At 38.4% G+C, this 20,588-nt stretch overlaps 1 protein-coding gene across 6 annotated transcripts in view; it reads left to right on the top strand.

Annotated features, from left to right (window-relative positions):
• Positions 1-14,969, top strand: part of SNCA (synuclein alpha) — a 69,623-nt gene extending 54,654 nt beyond the window's left edge. For 4 of the 6 annotated variants that reach the window (XR_014584483.1, XR_014584484.1, XR_014584485.1 and 1 more), the window contains one exon: positions 1-10,899. This exon is cut by the window's left edge. Coding sequence is in view for 2 of the 6 variants with exons in the window: in XM_083836387.1 (XP_083692513.1) it covers positions 10,851-10,940; positions 14,344-14,376 (123 nt within the window). In the remaining 4 variants the exon portion in view is untranslated. Of the gene's footprint in view, positions 10,941-14,343 lie in introns of those variants that run through there. The other 2 variants (XM_083836387.1, XM_083836388.1) reach the window with 1 other exon arrangement.
• Positions 14,970-20,588: the final 5,619 nt, after the last annotated feature.

The following is a 20,588-nucleotide window of genomic DNA, read 5'->3' on the forward strand; positions in this document are numbered from 1 at the left end:
CAAGTATCATATATTTAGGAACTAGTCCTGTAATATTCTCCTTGCCTTCTGTGGCTTTATTAAATAATTCTTTCCACTTAGCTAAAAGGAATTACACCCCTTTTACAGGAGAAAAATTAAGAGTTTAGGTTAAGTTTGTGTTTCATGCCAGTGAACTAAGAAGTAATCTTTCCCATTGCAAGTGAGAGATCTGAATAGTTACATGCTTGCTTCCACATGAAGAGGGATACTTCAGGAATCTAAATTTTAAAATGCATCCTGACTTTCTAGTCATTTGTAGTGTTTGATCTGCAGCTGAATAGATCACAATTGCAGGAAATACACCCAAAATCTTTATAGTTCAAATAATTGCTGCAGCTATTTTTCAGAGCAATTGCTTATTTCTTCCTTAGATAAAGCATTTTAAAATTCCCCAGCTAGTAAAGTGCTGTAATATGTTGGAATTGAAGGAACACTTTGAAGAGAGATGCTCACTGCTAATAGCTGAGAGTTAACTACTTCACTAGCAGCACGTCCTGCCCATCAGTTACAGCCTCTGAATGTGACCGTGCTGCCACTAACTCTCCTGTCAACCCACAGCTCAATATGCTGGAGAGTAAAAGCAAATGAGTGCATGCTTGTTGCATTAGTTTATCCACCCATACCCTACTCTCCTGGAATGAAGTACCGTGTGACATGCATAAACACATCAGAATCTGACCCTATATTTACAATGTTTTGCTTTTTGGAAAGGTTCGATTAGATGAAAAGCAAATGGGATTTTATTAATCTCTCTGCCTGCACTCATGAGCACATACATGTGCATGCGTGTGCCTGTATGTGTGTACATTTCTACTTATTTATATTTTGTTGTTTAAATTGCATTTTTTAGTAGGCAGTTTGGAAACAAGTGAAGTTAGAATAAAATACAACAGTTTCATTTGGAAGGGACCTACAAAGATTACATGTTATTTTATTGCTTGGTGATTACATTCACATAATATGTGATACAGAACTGAAATGTGTGCTGTCTCTGGGGCTACATCTAACGGTGTCAGAACTAGTGCTGTTCATGATGCTGGAGCGTTGCTGTTCCTGCAGCTCTGTATAGGGGATTTTTTTCTAATAAGATAAATTATTATGTTTTAGAGATTGTTCTTTCAGGTAATACAGCACTGGATGAACTCTTTACATGAGGTGAGAACTTTTTTAGAGTGAACTTATTTTCCTCATCTAAATTTTTCTGTTAGGAAGGAGAATGTATACTTAAGTAGCCTGTACAATGACTTTTGGAATTTATCAACACTAAAAATTTATATTATTTTGGAATGTGATTATGATCTTCATGCGGCCTTAAATAAAATATAATAATTTTGAAGCATTGAGTGGGACCATGCTATTTTAAATCGTCTTTATTAACATCAACAGTGAAGCCACATCTGAACATGATTGCTTATTTCTATGCTGACTGCAAAGTCATTGGTTTACTTAACATGATCAATCAATGTTATTTACCATTATGTTCTGTTTTTATTTAATGAAGGCAAAGTTCACGTATCATACTGGGAGGTCGTTCTTGATGATAGGTTCATACGAATCAGACACTCCTTCACTGCAGTAGAGGTCAGATGTGTTTGGATAATCCCATGGAGCTCCTGCAAGATGTAGGGGCAGTCTGTTCTTAAAGACTTCTAATTAAGGTGATTGCTTTAGGATTATATGAGCCTATAAGTTCACATTCCTGACAGGTCTCTTCATCTCTCCTCTCTATCCTAGGACATAATAATTCCTGCTGTTCTCCTTTAGGATCTCCCAACATCCTTTTTAACATGCATTGTGTAGACTGAAGTCTGGATTCAAGAGAAGGCATGCTTGCAATTGACCAAGCCAATTTCCTCACAGACCTTGTTAAAACGTAAAAGAATGGTCTGCATTTCTTTTAATAGCACGACATCACTGGCTCATGTTATTATTTGATGTTGTAATTCATTTCTGTGCACTATTTGCCCATCTTCTTCAATTTGTTGAGTGCCTAAATGCAGTATCTTAACACTTTTTTCCCATTGAGCTGCATCTCATTTATTTCAGTCACTTATTCAGTTTTGTTCTGTTCACTTTGAATTGTAGTAAGAATAACAAAAATAAGTTCAGGCTATTAATTTTCCCTCTATTATGCTGAAGGACAAACATACCGTCTTTGGTCCTTCTTCCAAATCCTTAATGAAGTTATTGGTGTTACTGAACTGTGTGTCTGGTGTCTGTGAAATTTTACTTGATAGAGACTTCCATTTTGGGAATGATCTGCTTGAATAATGTCCAGTATCAACAAGGCTACTTACAGTCACCCTAAAATGTTTTTATTGACCTGTGCTTCTCTACCTTGTTCAGAAGAATGTCAAGTGTGACACAGCAAAGCCTGTAGTAAATTAAAGTTATCTGACATCCATGAGGAGAGTTGCACTGACCCAGGAGAAAAAAAAAATAGTTTGTTATGGTTTGTTTTGATTTTGGCTTGAATCCATTTCCCTGTTTTCTCTAGCTGGGTTCAAAAAGTTTTGTGTTTATTTGGGTATTTTATTTATTTGGGCACTTAGCTGACTGGTCTGTGTTCCTGCTCCACACTTTTTTCTTTTCATTGTGAGGATGAACACAAGTTGGCTCTTTTCCAAAATTCAAGTCTCTCATTCTCTCATCCCTCTTCAGTAAAGACTTTGGTTTTGCCTTGCAGCTGGGAGAGTTCGGAGCTTTTTGGCAGCCTGCCCCCTGACTTGATGTTTAGCTAGCATGTATCGTTACTGGTACTTCACAATTAGATGGGATGAGCCCTAGCTTTTTCTTTCCCTGGCTGTGGGTTTTTCAGTGTCAATGTTCAATGTTTTCAGTGGAGTTTTCAATGTTTCAAAGCTGAAAAGGATGAAGGTAGGAGGATTGTGTGTTCTGGATGCATTTACATGCAGTATGGATGGCACATCGACCCAGCCCATATGCAATTTATTATTTCACATCACCAATAATTAATGCATGTGTCCGTGACTTTCAAATGTATGCCACTTGCTAGTATGACCTGTAAACTACATACATTTATCAATGAATAACAAAAGTAACAGCAGCTCTAACTAGGTAATTTTACTGGCCTGGCTAATGCAAAACATGAATATGGGTTTTAGGAAAGTTGATTGCTCACAAAAATGTTTGTGTAGTACTCTGAACCGAATTCGATCTCATCTTTACAAGTAACGCTAAATGGGGAATTTTTAAGGCAACAAAAATATACACATTCTGTATTGTATTAATAATTTTTTTTTTATTTTTTATTTTTAGAAATTTACAACAGTTCATAAATTTTTGTAAACAGAAACTATTTGTACTCACTTGCAGACACCACAATGGACATGTAACTGCAGGCATTTAGACAGTCATCACATTTCTTCCTCTGTCCATAGGTCTCAGTCTTTGTCCTTTTCACTTCTTTGTCATTAGCAACTGGAGGGCATAAGAACATGAATCTAAATGCAGCCTGTAGCACTTGCAGGCACTATGATAGCATTTTCTTGGACTTCTGCTGTTGCTCTGACATTTATTTGTTTAATTAAATGCCTCTTCTTCACTTACACTCTCTATTTAAGGAAGAAAACAGTAGCCCCATTTCACTATTAACATTCTGAGTCATAAACGAGGACAGCTAGATTCCTTCACACTCAGGCTGCATGTAAGCTATAGTGCTTTCTTGAAAATTTATTTACATAGGTGTTTAGTGTGGGGATAATTAAAAGCATTTTTTTTTCTAGGCAGTGCACAGGTATGTTTGCTCTCTGTGTCTCCCTATCACTGGAATAAAATCAGTAGACTGCTGCTAGTGCTTTTTCATTCCCAGCTGAGGCTTCCAGCCACAGGCAGGAGGGGAGGCACTGGCTGTTTCAGTGAGTGAGCAGGAGCTTGAGGGCATCCTAAACTGACCTGACAACTGAGTTATAACCAAACAGCCCCACATAATGAATACATTAGGACTAGGAAACCAAATAAATCAAGGCCATTTTGGCACCTCTTTCTTTTGCACTTTGTTTGGGATTTTCTGTTTTGTTCGAGGATTTTTCTCCCTTTTGGGTAAGTTGGGCTTTACGTTCAAAATACCTGTAAAAGATAAGTTGCCACATGGAAAAGGAACTTACTTGTTCTCTTAGCTCCAGTATCTAGCCCCAAAAGTATCTTGACATTTGGAGAGAAGAAAGAGCACACATGATTTTTCATTTCAAAGGGGAATTTTAATCCCACTGGCAGAGCAAATTGCAGTTCAGCTTGTAGTAAGAAATTAAATTGGACAGCAGGCAAAATAGCTGCACTGAGGGTGTACAAAAGATAATCTTTTAATCAGGAATCCCCAAACTTTTCTGCAAGCTCAGCCATATGTTGATGGTTATATGAGGGAAGTTCTTGCAGAGTGCGTAATATCAAAATGAAATGGGCTTAGTCAGGTGGGAGGGATATTCAGTTACCAGTGGTAAGGACTTTAGGCAGCCCTGCCTATTTATAGGTTTGGGATATGGTAACAGACACGAGACTAACAGCTTTAGTTGTTAACCAAGTTAACAGCTGTTAACCTTGCCCACCAAGTATCATCCCACCCCACCTCTGTGACAGTTCTGTCCTTGATGTGCACAGGCTCTGGAAATACAGTACAGGGCAATACTAGCCTTACACCAATTTAGCACTACAAGGAAATTTGCAATGTAATAATGCTACTGGATGTAATTTATTTATTTTTTTACAGTCTTATTTTTATTTTGAGCCTCCCAGTTTGCACCTGATCCATATGCACAAATGTCTGGACTGCATCAACAATGCTCTGCGTGGGATGTTTCAGTGAGGTTTTCAAAGATCTTTACATAATGGACTTTAAAGGCCTTTACAAAAGAGCCATACCAAAATTACCTTGTAAAACAGTTTCTTATCTATTCTTGTTCACTGCCTTCTCCATAGAGCCTTTTAGTTCACAACTAACCATTATTTATAAAATACTCAATAACAGACTGGCAAGTGATGTGATGTGACCAGAGCTAATGAGTTTATAATATTCTATTTTCTTTAAAATAATTATGATTTCTTATTTTACTTTAATTTGTTAGGTGTTTGGGGAAGACTCCTTATTGTTTGCCTTATTTTTATGTATATAAAGGTTTGTGGACAGTAGAGCTTTCTGCTAGAGAAATAATCCTCCCACGTTATCTGCATGGGAAGTTTCATAAGAATATAAGAACAGTCTGTTTCATAAGAACAGACAGAAAACCAGCATGTGTTAAATAACATGAACGTGAACATTGTGGGGTGGGAAGCTTACAGTGTATATTTATACCTGATGGGGGTGGTGGTAAAGATGATTGAACCAGACTCTTAGGCAATGCCCAGTGAAATGACAGGGGGCACAGTCAGCACTAACTGAAATGCAGGAAACTGCATAGGGGAAAGCTGCTTCACTGCAAGAGTAGTCAAATGCTGGACCGCAATACCCAGTGAGATTGCGGGGAGGATGGTCAAAACCTGACTGGACATGTTCCTGAGCAGCCTGCTGTAAGGAACCCTGCTGTGAGCAGAGCAGAGGGCTGGACTAGATGATCTCCAGGGGTGCCTTCCCACCTCGGTGATTAGTAGAACTGACTTCCAAGGTGATCTCCTCTTGCCGGTATAAAGAGTTGGAGACCTAACACTTAAATACTCTGCTTTACTTATCTCAGAATATGGAACCACTCCAGAAGGAATTACTTTGCAGTAATCATGAGAATATTTATGATTGTAAGACTTTTTTAGCATTCATATTGGAAAGAAAAAATGTGTTACTAACCAGAGAGATAGTAAATTACACTGCATAGAACTACTGCTAGGTTACAATTACACTGCTTCCTTTTAAAGTTGCTTTTGTCTGTGGCTTGAGGTGAAATAATTTATTTCTGATTTAAATAATTCAGCATTCAAAGACATTTCACTGAGAAGATCAAATGCATACTCCAGTAGGGAACCATTTTGGTACCCTGTGCTGACCGAAGTGTAGTAGTACAAGCAGATCGCTTGGTCAGTTTTGCATGAGTAGAGCATCTTAAACAGTCTCTTCCCTTCTACCAAGAGTTTTATAAGGTGAAAAAGTGAGTGAAAGGAAGGAATGGGTTGCTATTTTTCACTGAAAACAATGAAATAAGAGAAACCCATTTGTTTTCTTTTTCCTGGTAAAAAGGATAAGCCTGAAGTGTTGTCAAATACTCCTATAATTTAAACAGGGCTGGTTAGGTTGCCTGATGGCGTGCAGGTCTTGGGCTGTCCAAGTCTGATAATCACAAAGCTTTGTCAAGGTAGGAATCCTTAATTCCGTAATTTAGGGTCTGAAACCACAAGGCTAGAGAATGCAAAAGTACTAGTCTCACCCAGAGCGACCTTGTTTTAAACCAAGATACAGGCAGGCACTTGCTTGTTCTTCAGGGAAGCCTCAGGAGACGAGCATCTCTCTTCACTTCACCTTTTAACACCTTAATTATTGCATGATTTGCAATTTTCCGTTTTTAAGTGTTTTGCCTGCCAAAGAGCTCAAACTCGCCGTTTAAAAACTGACTTAATCTCTCAGAAATTTAATGTTTAGCTTTTCAGATCTTCTAATAAAAACTTTCCCTCTGGAATTACCCTTCTATATGGTTTAAAAAAAATAAAAGATGTGGCAGCTTGAAGGGAAAAATATCTTTCATAATAAGAAAAAAATTGTTCTCTAAGGTGGTTTTCCTCTTCTGTAACTAAATTAAGATATGGAATTATTGATCATGAGAAAGTAAAATTGCATTTCTTTGTTTTAATGGAAGTAAATAATGATATAACGTGTACCTTAAATAGGTCTGTGTTACTAGGGGTGGCTGTTTACCTTCATGATATTCTAACTTCAGAGGAATTGTACGTTAGAAGCAGAGAGAACAGCCATTAAAACTGTGATGTGGTGATCTGTGCTATACTTTATATGTAACAAATGTGACGTTGAGTAACAGCATTCTCGTGTGATCTGCAGTGACATCAAGATGAAGGGTAGTGTTTGGGCTACTGTTTACAACTAGACAAAGGTAACAAGCCACTCTAAAGCAAAGAGTGGTGCCACCAAAGCATGGTGGTTTGGTACAGTTTGTGAGTTGCTTCATTTCAAAGAAATACTGATGTTGTGATCACTGTATTTTACTAGTGCTGTTGGTTCTTTTATTTGAGGTCTTAAAGGATTCTCCATCCTGAACTTGCCATTGGTACTTGCTAAAAGAAGTTGGGAAGATGATAAATTCTGTCTTTTTTAGGCATTGTGTCTCTGTAACCCTGATGGGCAGCTCAGGGGTTCCTAACAACAACAAAATAAAAATTAAATAAATAAATAAATAAATAAATAAATAAAAACATAGCATATGAGCTTTGAAGCTCTTTTTTGAAATTCTGTTGTCAAATCTTTTGTTTCATCATTACTAATGGTCCTGGTGGTTTTACTTGCTGCCTGTTTTCCTGCTGCAGATAACGTTAAGCTTCACTCTTTCTTCCTCATGCAACCTTCAGGCTGATTTTTGAGCACAGTTTTACTTGATGTACCGATTTTTAGCCAAAGCTGTTCTTTAATGATAGGGAGAAGCAGAAATAGTATTTTGGAATAAAAGAGTGAGCACTAGACAGGAGCTGTAGGCTGTTAGAGTTGATACATTAGGTGAGGTGCACTGTAACAGCTTTAAAATTTGCATCACATACATGATGTAGCTAATTCAGTCAGAGCTGATAAGGATTAATTCTACTTCTCAGAGAAGTAACCAGGCAAAAACACGTCTAAAAATGCGCTTAAAAGCTAGGATAATTAAATATTGCACATCAAATAATCTCAGGAGTTTGAGCATTTTGATAAGCCAGGGTAGAATTGTAAACAGGCCTCTTTTTGCTGATATTTTTATGCCTGAGAAATTGCATGTCATGGTGAACATCCAAAAATATTAGTTCTCCTGGAAAACACAAGGCTAAATAAAGATAGTAGCAGCTCTATTCATCAGCGTCCCATCGATTGTGGAATTTGTCTATGTTAACTGTGCCACAGAGCAGTGCAGAATACTAATTAGCAGGCATTGTGTGGAGGGAGCTCAGCAGAATACCAGGTATTGACTCCACACAGACTATTCTGTTTACCTCTAAAGGAAAAAGGATGTCTGGTCCCATTTAGGAGTAATGTATGTCTTCATACCGGACCTTTTATATTACACTGGTGACTTGTCCTATGTGTAATCTTTTTCACTTAGGTATACTTGAGGAATTCACCAAAAGACTGTATACTTCTATCCCAAAAAACAGGCACGACCAATTGAAATTTTTCTCAGATAAGAAAATAAGACTCCAGCAGAGCTGCTGACTGATACTGTGTCACTATTACAACAGTAGTCTGTAGTAAGAGCAAGAGAGAAGAATTCACACTATAGAAATAAATTCTGCACATCATAGGCTTATATGATGAGGGTGAAAGTAGTGTGTGCATGCACATGCACGAGTGCCAAAGTGAATATATGACTGATCTAAGGAAGAACAGGATTTCTATCTGGCAGATAAAGTCACAGTCAGTGCATGGAAGGATACAGCAAGTGAGGAATGGAATATGACTGTGGTTACCTGGTTAGACCACAGAAAGAGCTGATATGTGGCAAACAGTGAACAGCAGAAGTGTGAGACTGAGAAGAAATAGTGAAAGGAGTAACAGATAAAGGAGGGAGCAGAACATCAGAATAAGCATGAAAGTCATTGCTAAAAGCTATATAGGGGGGCAAGGAAAAGATGGGGGGGTGAAAGAGAGGTAATCATTAAAGTCACATCTGAAGTATGAACAATGTGCAGGATAAAATGTGTTCAGTACTAAGTATCTGAAATGGAAATGTGCAAGGGCTATCTCCTTTTCCTGTGTTTGCAAAATGTTGGTATTGTACGGTTGGTGTTACTACTGAACACTTATTATTAGGATGTACAAATTCTTACACAAAGAAGCTAATAAAAGAAAGAAAACTAAAAGAAAAGATAAAGATGAGGAAGAATTAAAAACAGCAAAGAGGGATTGATTGAACTCAGCTATGATTTTGGAGAAATTTTGTTCATGTGTTAAGCATTTTCAACTTCAGTCTGAATTATTGGGTTTAGTTGTGTGAAATCTCAGTATATCATTGAGGATGTCTCATGTAGCATTTTATGAAGGTGTCCCCTTATTTCAAGTAATTTATAGAAATATCATAGAATCATAGAGTGGTTTGGGTTGGAAGGGACCTTAAAGATCATTAATTTTATATTCCTTTCCATGGTACTCATCTGCAGGTTTTTTTTCAGTGAATTTCTTCCTAAGTTTCATAGTTTTTCTTTAGTACATTTCTGTCTAGTCTAGCAAATGGAATAATTCAGTGTAGTCACAAAACTGCCATTGAGCTAGTCTTCTGGTTTTCATATCAATTTTCTTACAGTTTAGTACTAACTCCAGCAGTCTTTATGCTAGGCAAAACTCATGTTTCTTCTCCATGACCTTTTGCATTAACAGCTACTACAGGAATTGGCCCAATTGGCATGTTTTTTGTTTGGTTTTGTTTTGTTTTCCTTCAGAATTTGTGTTTGGTTTAGATGTTAAATAGTATATACAGTTCTAGGAAAACACAGTTTTATTCAGCAATTTAGTCCTTACACCTGTGTAATCCCATTAATTCTGAGAGGCTTTGGTAAAAATTACCATTGAAAGTAGAAGCACTTCTATAATGGTCAATAACAGATGCCTAGAGAAGAGTGTAACAAGTCTTGCATCACGTGGTGCCTCATATCATATACTAATACTGCATAGTGTAACATGCTAATTGACGTAAGAAAGCCTATAAAAATGTGACTCATTAAGGAAAAAAAAAGAAAAAACTTTTCCCAATATGGCTAGGCTCTAAAACTGTAAGAAAAAAAAAAAAACAACACAGCATGCAGAAGTCTGAATTATAATACTTCTACCTCCTTTAGCCACTTTGAAATAATGGTAAAACTAGAAAATAAGCAATGATTTATGAGAGTGATTGATCTGTCTATAATATAACAAAATATCTAATATAATTACTGTCATTCTGTCTTGATACCACCCAATTCTTTTTGCCTGCTCTTACAATTACTTTTGCACACCTGTGACTTTATTCCCCCAACTAGATAATAATAATTATTATTATTATATAATATTAGATAAGAGATTATTAGATTAGTAGTAATTAGATAATAATTCCCCCAACAGATATAAATGGGATAACCAACTTGAACAAGTTATGTGGGACTGTATTCACCCTTAAGGAGCAAAAGCTTGTTTTGTTTTGCTTTATGACTTCTCCAACACATTTGCAATGGGTTTAACTTAGTGGTAGTATCATTCTTTTGTTTAGATTGACTTCTTGGCTTGTCCGTGGAAGGAGAGAAGTGGGATAGCAGCACTTCAGCTATATGATAAGATAATGGTAGTCATTCACATGGACACCCACATGGAAACTGGAGGAGATCTCTCTGGAGTTGATGTTCTCTAGTTCTTCACAACCCCTGGCAACATCCTTGAGCCACAGTAGCTGCACTGACTCAGTTAAATGGAAATCAGGATGGTACTTAAGCAGGCAAAATTTACAACAGAGCTACAGAACAGAGGTCCAGACTCAAGCAGAGGGGTCACTTAGGATCCAAAATCCATTATGGGTTTTTATTGTTGTGCATATTTCTTGAGATTTTGTCTATACTTTGTAAAATCCCTTTACAGTCAGTAGTCACTGCTTGGGGAGGACATGCTTTGGAATAAATGACGAAGCAAGCAGTTTGTCTGACACTCTTCTTCTCTGTTTTAAATGTAGAATGAAGAAGGTTTCCTGCAGGAAGGAATGGTGAATAATACAGATGTTCCTGTGGATCCTGAGAATGAGGCTTATGAAATGCCTCCAGAGGTAAATCTGTTGTGGTATTTGCTGTGCATGCACATAGGAGAAAAGCAAGGGTGGGGAGCCACATGCTTGAGTGGCATTACTGTGGCACACACTGGTGCTGTGAACTGCAGGGCCACAGAAGAAACATAATTTCTTTGGCCAAAATCTCTCCAAGGTATAGTGCTGGGAAATGGAAAGTCCGTTCCTTAAAGTTTAATGGGAAAACATTGTCTGTGTTTTGGAATACTTGTGCCTCACTTTCTGAGTAATCCACAGTAAATTTGTATATTTTTATTATGTTTGTCAGGGAATGTGGGAAAAACTTCTATGTCTTCATAGACTCTTGATGGTACAATATATTTCTTGACATCATGCTTTGTAAAACATGATTTTTAATTATTACACTCTTGGGTTAATTCAATTATGGGAGTAAATTATTGTTTTTCTTGAGCTAATCCCCATCCTGCTATCTAAAACATTACTATGGTATCTGGCACTGTGATGCATCAGTAGTTGGAGTGGCAGTTTTATAGTAGTGCAGATAATTATAACCTCTGGAAGAAGGGACAGGCCACTCAGGAGGACTACAAAGATGTCATGAGTCTGTGCAGGGAGAAAATTAGAAAAGCCAAAGCCCAATTTGAGCTCAATCTGGGTGTTGCTATTAAAGACAATAAAAATGATTTTATAAATATATAAACAAGAAAAGGTGGACTAAGGAGAATCTCCATCCTGTGTTGAATGTGGTGGGAAACATAGTGACGAGATGAGGAAAAGGCTGAGGTACTTAATGCCTTCTTTGCCTCAGTCTTTAGCAGCAAGACCACTTGTTCTCCAGGTATTCATCCCCCTGAGCTGGTAGATAGGAATGCGGAGCAGAATGAAGCCCTCATAATCCACAAGTAAGTGGTTAGCAACCTGCTACTCCACTTAGATGTATGCAAGTGTATGGGGCCACCTGAGGGTACTGAGGGAGCTGGTGGGAGTGCTCACCAAGCTGGTTTCCATCATTTATTAGTGGTCCTGGCTACCAGGGGAGGTCCCAGCTGAGTGGAGGCTAGCAAATGTGACTCCCATCTACAGGAAGGGCCAGAATGGGAATCTGGGAAACTGCAGGCCTGTCAGTCTGATTTCAGTGCCAGGGAAGCCCATGGAGCAGATTCTCTTGACTGCCATCTCACAGCACTTACAGGACAGCCAGGCGATCAGGCCCAGTCAGCATGATTTTATCAGAGGCAGGTCCTGCTTGAGGAACCCGATCTCCTTCTACGACAAGGTGAAGCATTCAGTGGCTGAGCAAAAGGCTGTGGATCTTGTCTACCTAGACTTTAGTAAGGCTTTTGACACTGTTTCCCATTCCCAGCATTCTCCTGAAGAAGCTGGCAGCTCAAGGCCTGGATAGGTGTATGCTTTGTTGGGTTAAAAGCTGTCTGGGTGGCCGGGCCCAAAGAGTGGTGGTGAATGGAGTTAAATCCAGTTGGAGGCCGGTCACTAGTGGAGTCCCCCAGGGCTCAGTATTGGGGCCACTTCTCTTCAATGTCTTTATCAGTAATCTGGACTAGAGTATCGAGTGCACCCTCAGTAAATTTGCACATGATACCAAGTTAGGCACAAGTGTTGATCTGCTCAAGAGTAGGAAGGCTCTGAGGAGGATCTGGATCGGCTGGACCGATGGGCCAAGGCCAACTGTATGAGGTGCCGGGTCCTGCACTTGGGGTACAGAAACCCCATGGAATGCTACAGGTTGGGGGAAGAGTATCTGGAAAGCTGCCTGGCGGAAAGGACCTGAGGATATTGGTTGATAGCCATCTGACTAAGAGCCATCTGTGTGCTCAGGTGGCCAAGAAGGCCAACAACATCCTGGCTTGTGTCAGAAATAGTGTGGCCAGCAGGACCAGAGGAGTGATTGTTCCCCTGTACTTGGCTCTGGTGAGGCTGCACATAGAATACTGCATTCAGTTTTGGACCCCTTGCTACAACAAAGACATCGATGTGCTGGAGCGTGTTCAAAGAAGGGCAATCAAGTTGGTAAAGGGTCTAGAGAAAAAGTCTTATGAAGAACAGCTGAGGGAGCTGGGGTTGTTTAGCTTGGCAAAGAGAAGGCTCAGGGGAGACCTTATACAATTACTTTAAAGGAGGTTGTAGCGAGGTGGGGTTTGGTTTCTTCTCCCAAGCATCAAATGATAAGACGAGGGGAAATGGCTTCAAGTTGTGCCAGGGGAGGTTTAGGTTGGATATTAGGAGAAATGTCTTCACTGAAAGGGTTGTGAAGCATTGGAATGGGCTTTCAGGGAAGCAGCTGAGTCACCATCCCTGGTGGTCAACAAGAAACGTGTAGATTTTGAATTTAGTTACATGGTTTAGTGGTGGACTTGTCAGTACTAGGTTAAAGGTTGGGCTAGATTGTCCTAGAAGTCTTTTCCAATCTAAATGATTCTATGATTTGTCTGAAAATTAGGAATATAAAACATCTAGGTCAAGATGGAATAAAATTTAAAAGCATGCTTGATCTTTAACACCATGAATATCACTGAAAATATGGGTGCTGCTCAAGTACCTGGTGTTAAACATGTTTAAATGATTTCCTGGCTCTTATCAGTATGTGCAGCACCTGGTTTGTTGTTCAGCCTGAAGGTTCTTCTCTTCCCATCTGTGGCAAGTGAATTGCTGTGAGTGGCCTCATGAGCTCAAGGCAATATCAGTGGGGACCAGAAGAGATCCGTCTGTAATTCTGACTGTGCTGGGTCAAGTCCTGTATCAGTAGAGATAACATGCCTGAAATATGTCTGTTAACAGTTCAGCCAGAGATAAGGTTTACCTGCCTCTGGTGTTTAAGTAAACCATTTAAGGCATGAAGTGTTTCACAATGGCCCTTTGTAAGACAGCCTGCAGTCCTGATTCTTCAGTGACAGGTTCATGTAACTCACTGTAAGCAGACATAAGAGCCCAGTTGCATGTATTTAGATATTCATGGTCTTTGTTGTTGAAGCACACATCCAAGTGTTTTGCTGGATCCCAGATAAAGTGTAGCAGCTTGCTTCCACTCAGATGAACAGGATTTAAAAAAAAATTACCAAAGAGTTATATATGTAGACTTCACACACAGAAAGCCAATGTTCCCCTTCTTCCCTAGATCATTATGCCTGCTGAGAATTACTCACAAGTTCATTGCTGTGAGTCTTTCTGGTAATTGAATTTTACGTTAACCACTGTGAAAGCCTATTCTGTAAACACCACGGCTTGTAAGACAGAGTATCTGGAAGATGTGACAAAATAATAACAAAAGGCAATATCCTTATCACATGAAAATCCATAATATTTTTTCACTTTATCTAGTATGACTAGGACAAGCAGTAAAAGTTAGGTTATATGTTATGTTGTATTTATCTGAAATAGTAGCACTGATGTCTGCTCTTCTCATTAGGAAGAGTATCAAGACTATGAACCCGAAGCATGAGAGACCTTTCCTTCCTTTGTATCTCCTGAAACCTACTAACAAAGACGTCACATCCTGTACAAGTGCTGAGTCCCAATGTGCCCAGTCGTAAAATTTTTTTACAGTTTTTACAGTGTATTTTGAAGTCTTCCATCAGCAATGATTGGAGTATCTGTGACTGCATCCACCTTGTTTCAGCATTTCCCTCCTGCTGAAATGAAAGCTGGTTGGCAAGGTCATTGTTGTGCTGTGGATATTGTGGCTTCAAGTTTAAAAATTAAAAAGAAAATACTAAATAAAAACACCTAAGTGTCTACTGCTTATTTTTAACTCTGTACATGTTTTGTTGATAGGCTGTCAGTAATTTGATATTGTTTATGATACAGTTTTTATTTGTTTCCAATGACTATTCTTTCTGTGCAGAGATGACTTATTGTGAGAGCTTTATATATATGTGTATGTATTATATATAGAAAAAAGTAACTGAGCATGAACTATGCACTTATAAATATTAGCTGTTGAAATTTTATTGTTTTGTGATGTGTTCTGTTAACTTTGTCTGTAAATAATAGTGTTCAACTGAAGCAAATAAAATATAACCCATTAAAAATGAACTTACAAGTTAGTGATGATTTGTAACACCTTATTTTCTCTCCAAGAGCACATGTTGAAAAATTCAGGCTGTGTTGCTTCCTGTGAAGGAACTGGAGGAACAAAACAAGCAAACAGATATCTGGTTTATACCAAAATCAGGATGAAGGATGAGAGTATCAGGGCCGGTTCCTCAGCTGGAGTAAATTGTTTGACAAAAGAGATTTATTTGTAGTGCTAATGAACTTTCCACTCTAAGGAGAAACTAAGAGTGAATGAAACCATTAATAATGGGTTACAGAAGGCTATCAGGGTATTGTGAGGCTCTTTAAAGAATTACCGTTCCAAGGTTTTTAACACACTGGGCTACAAGAGTACAGAAGAGTGATGGATTAGTTGCAATCAAGTTGTCTTGTATAAAGTCTCATTTAGTAAAAGTATAGTCTAGTGTCTGTTTTTGTAGGTGGTAATTTTATTTATTATGTTGCCTGGATACTTTTCCATACATTAAAAAGATATAAACATAAAATGTTTTTACTTCTCTCATGTTTTGTTATCGGATAGCTATTCTGAATCAAATGTTGCCTCTAAACCTGAACGGTACAATTTTTTTTTCATTTAACATTCTCTAAGCAGTCTTTTTAACTTCCCTTAAAGTCTTTCCAGTGTTCTGGGACATGCCCAATGTGGAACAGATTATGTGCAGGTATGTGCTCATCTCATTTGTATACCGTGGGAGCTGACAGTGTTGTACTGTCAGCCAAAATCACATGAACATGACGGTTTCATGGTGCTTTGAGAACTGGTGTTTCAATTTCCAATGTCACCTTCAAGTCCCAACCCCATATTTCTAGAGAAATTCATTTATTTCAGAAGAATTGCTATCAAACTCTTTTTCAAAAGCAGTTAAAAATCCCCTTGATCATTCAAACAACTTGTGGATATTTTCATCAATAGTTAAATTGCTTAATGAAGCTTAAAGCCCTGTGCTCTTTTGAAGAATTCTTTTATGGTAATCTGCAACAAACCATTATCAATTTGCAGTCTCCTTCACAGGTGATGTGTCAAGAGAATCTCTTGACCTGGACATACTGTTAAATTCTTAATGCCTCAGTGGCAAATCTATTGATTGCTTCCATGGAAAATTGGTATCAGGACAGCATATAATGTAAGATCACACATTTATAATTGTTAATGTTGTTTAAAGATCTTTCTTTTCTAACAGAAGGAATTGGGAAGAAAAGCACAGTGCTGTAGTGTGATTTTTTTACCTAGTGTGCTAGCAGAGACTTAGCCACCAAAAGCAATAACTGAGAGTTGCTTCCCTAGTGACCAGCCAAATGCGTGATGCTGCAGGAAACACTGGAAATAGCAGCCTAAGTGTAGTACAAATCTCTGTTGTTCATCTTCTCTTCCACAAGTCTCAACTGCTGTATTGTTTCTCTATTAGGAACTCAAATTAAACTGTTTTGTTACTCAGATGTTGCAAATAAGTTGCACACTTCTTAAATAAGCTGCGGGAGTATTATGTCATAAAAAGCAGCACTAAGAATAAATTGGCTCCTGAGACAGACCCATTGTCTGATCATATAAGGGTTAATTAATTTCTTTTGTAGGTTAACATCAGCAAGTCATTCAGACTTTTAGGGTCATTCATTTAAAATGTATCATAAGCGATCGGTGTGGTTCTCGTGCCTCTTGCAAACATGCCCTCAGATGGCCCTGAAGGTCCATGGGACCCCTGGTTTCTATGGCAGCACAGTGTGATGCACAGCTCTGGTAACAAGCTGCATTTTAATTAGATTCCTTAAAGGCTGTCCAGCCACCCTTTCCAGGTACAATAAATGCCATTTTGTCTTATTTCCTGCAGTGAAATGAATGCTGAAATGTGGATTGCAAATGTCAGAATTGTGCTGGATGCTGAAGTTGAACTAAATAGCTTTTGCTATATTCACATTTTTAAAAGTGTTCTGGGTATTAAAAAATGTTTCTACCACGTTGCGATAATCTTTGCTTAAGCAATGTCTGCCAGAGAGGAATATACCTCAGAGGTCTCTTTTCTTTAAGAGCCTAGATTTCAACTCAAACTGAAAGCAATCTTCTGTCCTCAAATTATGAGTTAATAATGAGTCTCACCATATCCCAGTCCTCCAGGGAAAAAAACACATGTTGCTTTTTTTCTATTTTGACAGCCTTAATTGGTCTTATAATGGCTTCTAATTAGACACATTGTAATATTGGTTTTATTACTGTAAATCATAGTGTTAATGCTTGTGTTACATGCCCTTGGTTGAATGACTTTCAAGCTATTGTATTTGTCTGAGGCATAAGGCAAGAAATGCCCTCTTCCCCCTAATGAGACTTTCCTTTATTCCCTTAACACAGTTGTAGGTGAATTAAGGTAAGTTACGTCTTGAACTTGAGGAGAAGTAACACGCCTGCATCTCTTCAGTAAGTACCTATTCAGCTCATCCTAGCTTTCCTATCTTGGGCACTCTGGTCTCTGTGTTCTCATATGGAAGCATGTGACATGGACGGAGGATCAATCAGCTTGGACATGCAGGACTGTGCCTTTAGTGACTGAAATTCATCCAAGAGCAAAACAGTAGGCAGGCAGAAAATGGCTACCTACACATAAAATCTTAACATACCACATAGAACTACTTAATTACCTCTAAGATTTTATGCAATGTTGCTTGAAAGATCCCTACTGTCTTCACATGGCTGTTTTAGGACACCCATATCTCCAATATATGTTTGCTTGTCTCACAAAAATGAGGTTTGGCAGCGCATACTGATGTGATGAATTTCCCATTCTTCTTCCTATGCTCAGAAGGCAGAAATCTCCTGAAATCTTTACTTCTAGGGTTTCCCAGAACACTGACGGCACAGCATCTTTTTTTTTTTTTGTCAGATAGATGGTGCACAGTGGAGTTGATAATCCAGAACTCTGATCTCCAACTCACTGAAAACAAACGGAGTTTTTCCATTGATTTTCATGGGTGTGAATGATTCCTGGTACCTCTCTTAAGTCTGCAGAGCAATTAGAAGAGAACAGATGATCATAAGTCCCTTGGCAGAATATGTAAGATCGGCAAAAGTAGCAGAAAAACAAAGATCACCATAAAATCCCACAGCCAAGCCCTCACAAGGTTTTCTCAGATGTGATCTTACACATTGGCAGAATTCTGTAAATGATGCATGGTAAAGCATACCTCAAATGTTGCGTTTGTATGGAGTAGTTGTCCTGAGGTATTGCAACCTCGAAAGTTGCACATCCTTCAGCTAATTGATACTTAATGACCTATTAATGCAAACTAAATCTTTGTCTTCTGCTCTGGAATTGCTTAGAAGGTAAGTGGGAGAAGATAGATGGTTGCTTGATGCTGGATTTGGGTTTGATTTCAGTCCACAAAAGGCTTACAGTAGCATTGGCTGAGTTATCTTATTCTTTTTAGCCCCCAGCTCAAAGCTTTGAATATTACTGGAAAAGACACTAATAATAGTCTTCACAGGGTATCATTCTGCTTGGATGACCATGGGTCTGAACCAATAGCATCAGTTTGCACAAAAGCAGACGCTTGAGAGTAAAGGTAACCAAAAGCAAGTGAGATCTTAGCCTTTAGTGTCTCTATGTTGCATTTTTAATGGAAAATATTATCTGTTTAAAAGCAGACATAAACAATTTTTCTCAAGCCTGCCTGACATTTAATGTGTAACTCAGAAGGTTCATCTGATCTAAAAAAGGCTGGCAGATGGAGAAACAGCAGGTGGAACCTCAGATGAGACAGCCGAGAGGTAACAAACAGGGTAGAAAATTAGGTCAGATGAGATTTCTTCCATGTTAGAAGAAATGCTTTGAAAATGCTTCCTCCAGTGGAGGCCTAAAAGTGTTTTTTCAACATTTTCTGTTAATATTTGCATCTCTGAATAGGTCAGAGTCTATCAGCATCTGACACACCTAACTGGCATGTTTCTGTGGAAAAGGGGAATGTGAGATTTACATCTGTGCTTGAGGAGACCTGTCTTTAAAAAAAAAAAAAAAAATCCACCTTAACAAGAAGAGAGGACACTGTTTTTGAGTGAAAGAGAACAAATCTGTTAGCAGTGAAAACATAAAGGACAATAATTTACAAATAATATGACCAAAAAGATAGGAAATCTTATCTCAGGCCACCAAGTGTCACTACGTGACAACTTTCATTGACACGAAAAGGTGATGACAGCTCCCAAGAAATACTTAAAACAAAATTCACTATTCGTAAAAGCTTCTACCATTTATTCAGCCTCCTCACTCCAAAATCTAGTTCCATTCCTGGCCCAGATTTGCAGCAAAACAGTGATATGTTTCATTTGAATAATTGGATGTTCTTAGGTGTGAAATAAATGAAAATTTAAAGCCTTCATCTGATGGAGACCTGCTATTCAGAAAATGTTTGAAGGAAGGAAAGGAATCTCTGGAAGCCAGATTTTCCTCTTTTTTTTTCTTTTTTTTTTCAATTTTCATGTATTTGTATTTTAATATGTGTTTGTAGAACGTGATTTTACACATGTTCACAAGGACACCACCATCTTAGATCACATTGTGTATGTCCTTTTTTTCTCGCTTGCCCATGTTGCTTTGGAAGCTTTACAAAGTATCTTGCCTTAGAAAAGTGTTCTATGAGTTTGTCTTACAAATATATATACAAATACACACACAGATATATAAATGTATATTCTATGTGTGCATGCACATACATAGGTAAATATGTATGGGCATTACCATTACATACTGTAACGCGCTACAATTCTAATAATGATCTTCCTTGGGAGGGAGAGATATGGGCAGGATGGAAGGATTATGACAAATTCAAGGAATGTATTTTTAAGTCATTTATTGTAAATACTAGGTAAAATATTTGAAAGCTTCAAAATCATAGCCTCACAGTGAACAGGCCAAGTCTGCATTAACAGAGTTTTGCTGGTGAAGCCACATAGCCATACAAACCTAGTTTTGGTTTCTTTGCTGCAGAGCAGGATTACCAACATTGTTTGTTCCATACACCCACTACAGTGAAATGTGCCATATTTATAAAAAAAAGAAAGCATAGTTGCCTCTGTGCTTCTGGACTAGGTGTTCTTGATAGTACATCTACATCAGAAGAGAATCACATTTATTCTTCCCCTGTTGTGTACAGTGCTCTTTCAGAGCCTGAAGCGCTTGTTACGGTGCCAGTTCCACTTGACTGAGCGTGATAATAAAAGCACCCTACCCAGAAACCCTGGCACTGCTTAATTACACAAGGGATTTCTTGGCAAACCTTTATTAATGTGGAGTTGGCCTTCTGAAGTGCTTCTAGGAGCGGTGTTTTTTCTGAACCACTGGCTGCCAGTAGGATGATGGCTCCTCTGTGACCATGAGCAAGCTCTTCATGTCAAGTGTTCTCTGGTGAACCCATGCTCAAACTAGCATGCTAAATGCAGGGTCATCTGTTTCTGTCTCACGAAGAGATAATCTATGCTGCTTGAATAAAGGGAATCATCCTAAGAGTGAATAAATGATTGTTAGCAGAGCAGCTCTGACGTGGAGTAGCTTGTTTGTTTGTCAGCTTTTGGCCCAATTCACATGAAATCCTCCCAGAATTTCCTCTCGTGATGCT

This window comes from Anser anser (assembly GCF_964211835.1).
Source record: "Anser anser genome assembly, chromosome: 4".
Taxonomy (NCBI): domain Eukaryota; kingdom Metazoa; phylum Chordata; class Aves; order Anseriformes; family Anatidae; genus Anser; species Anser anser.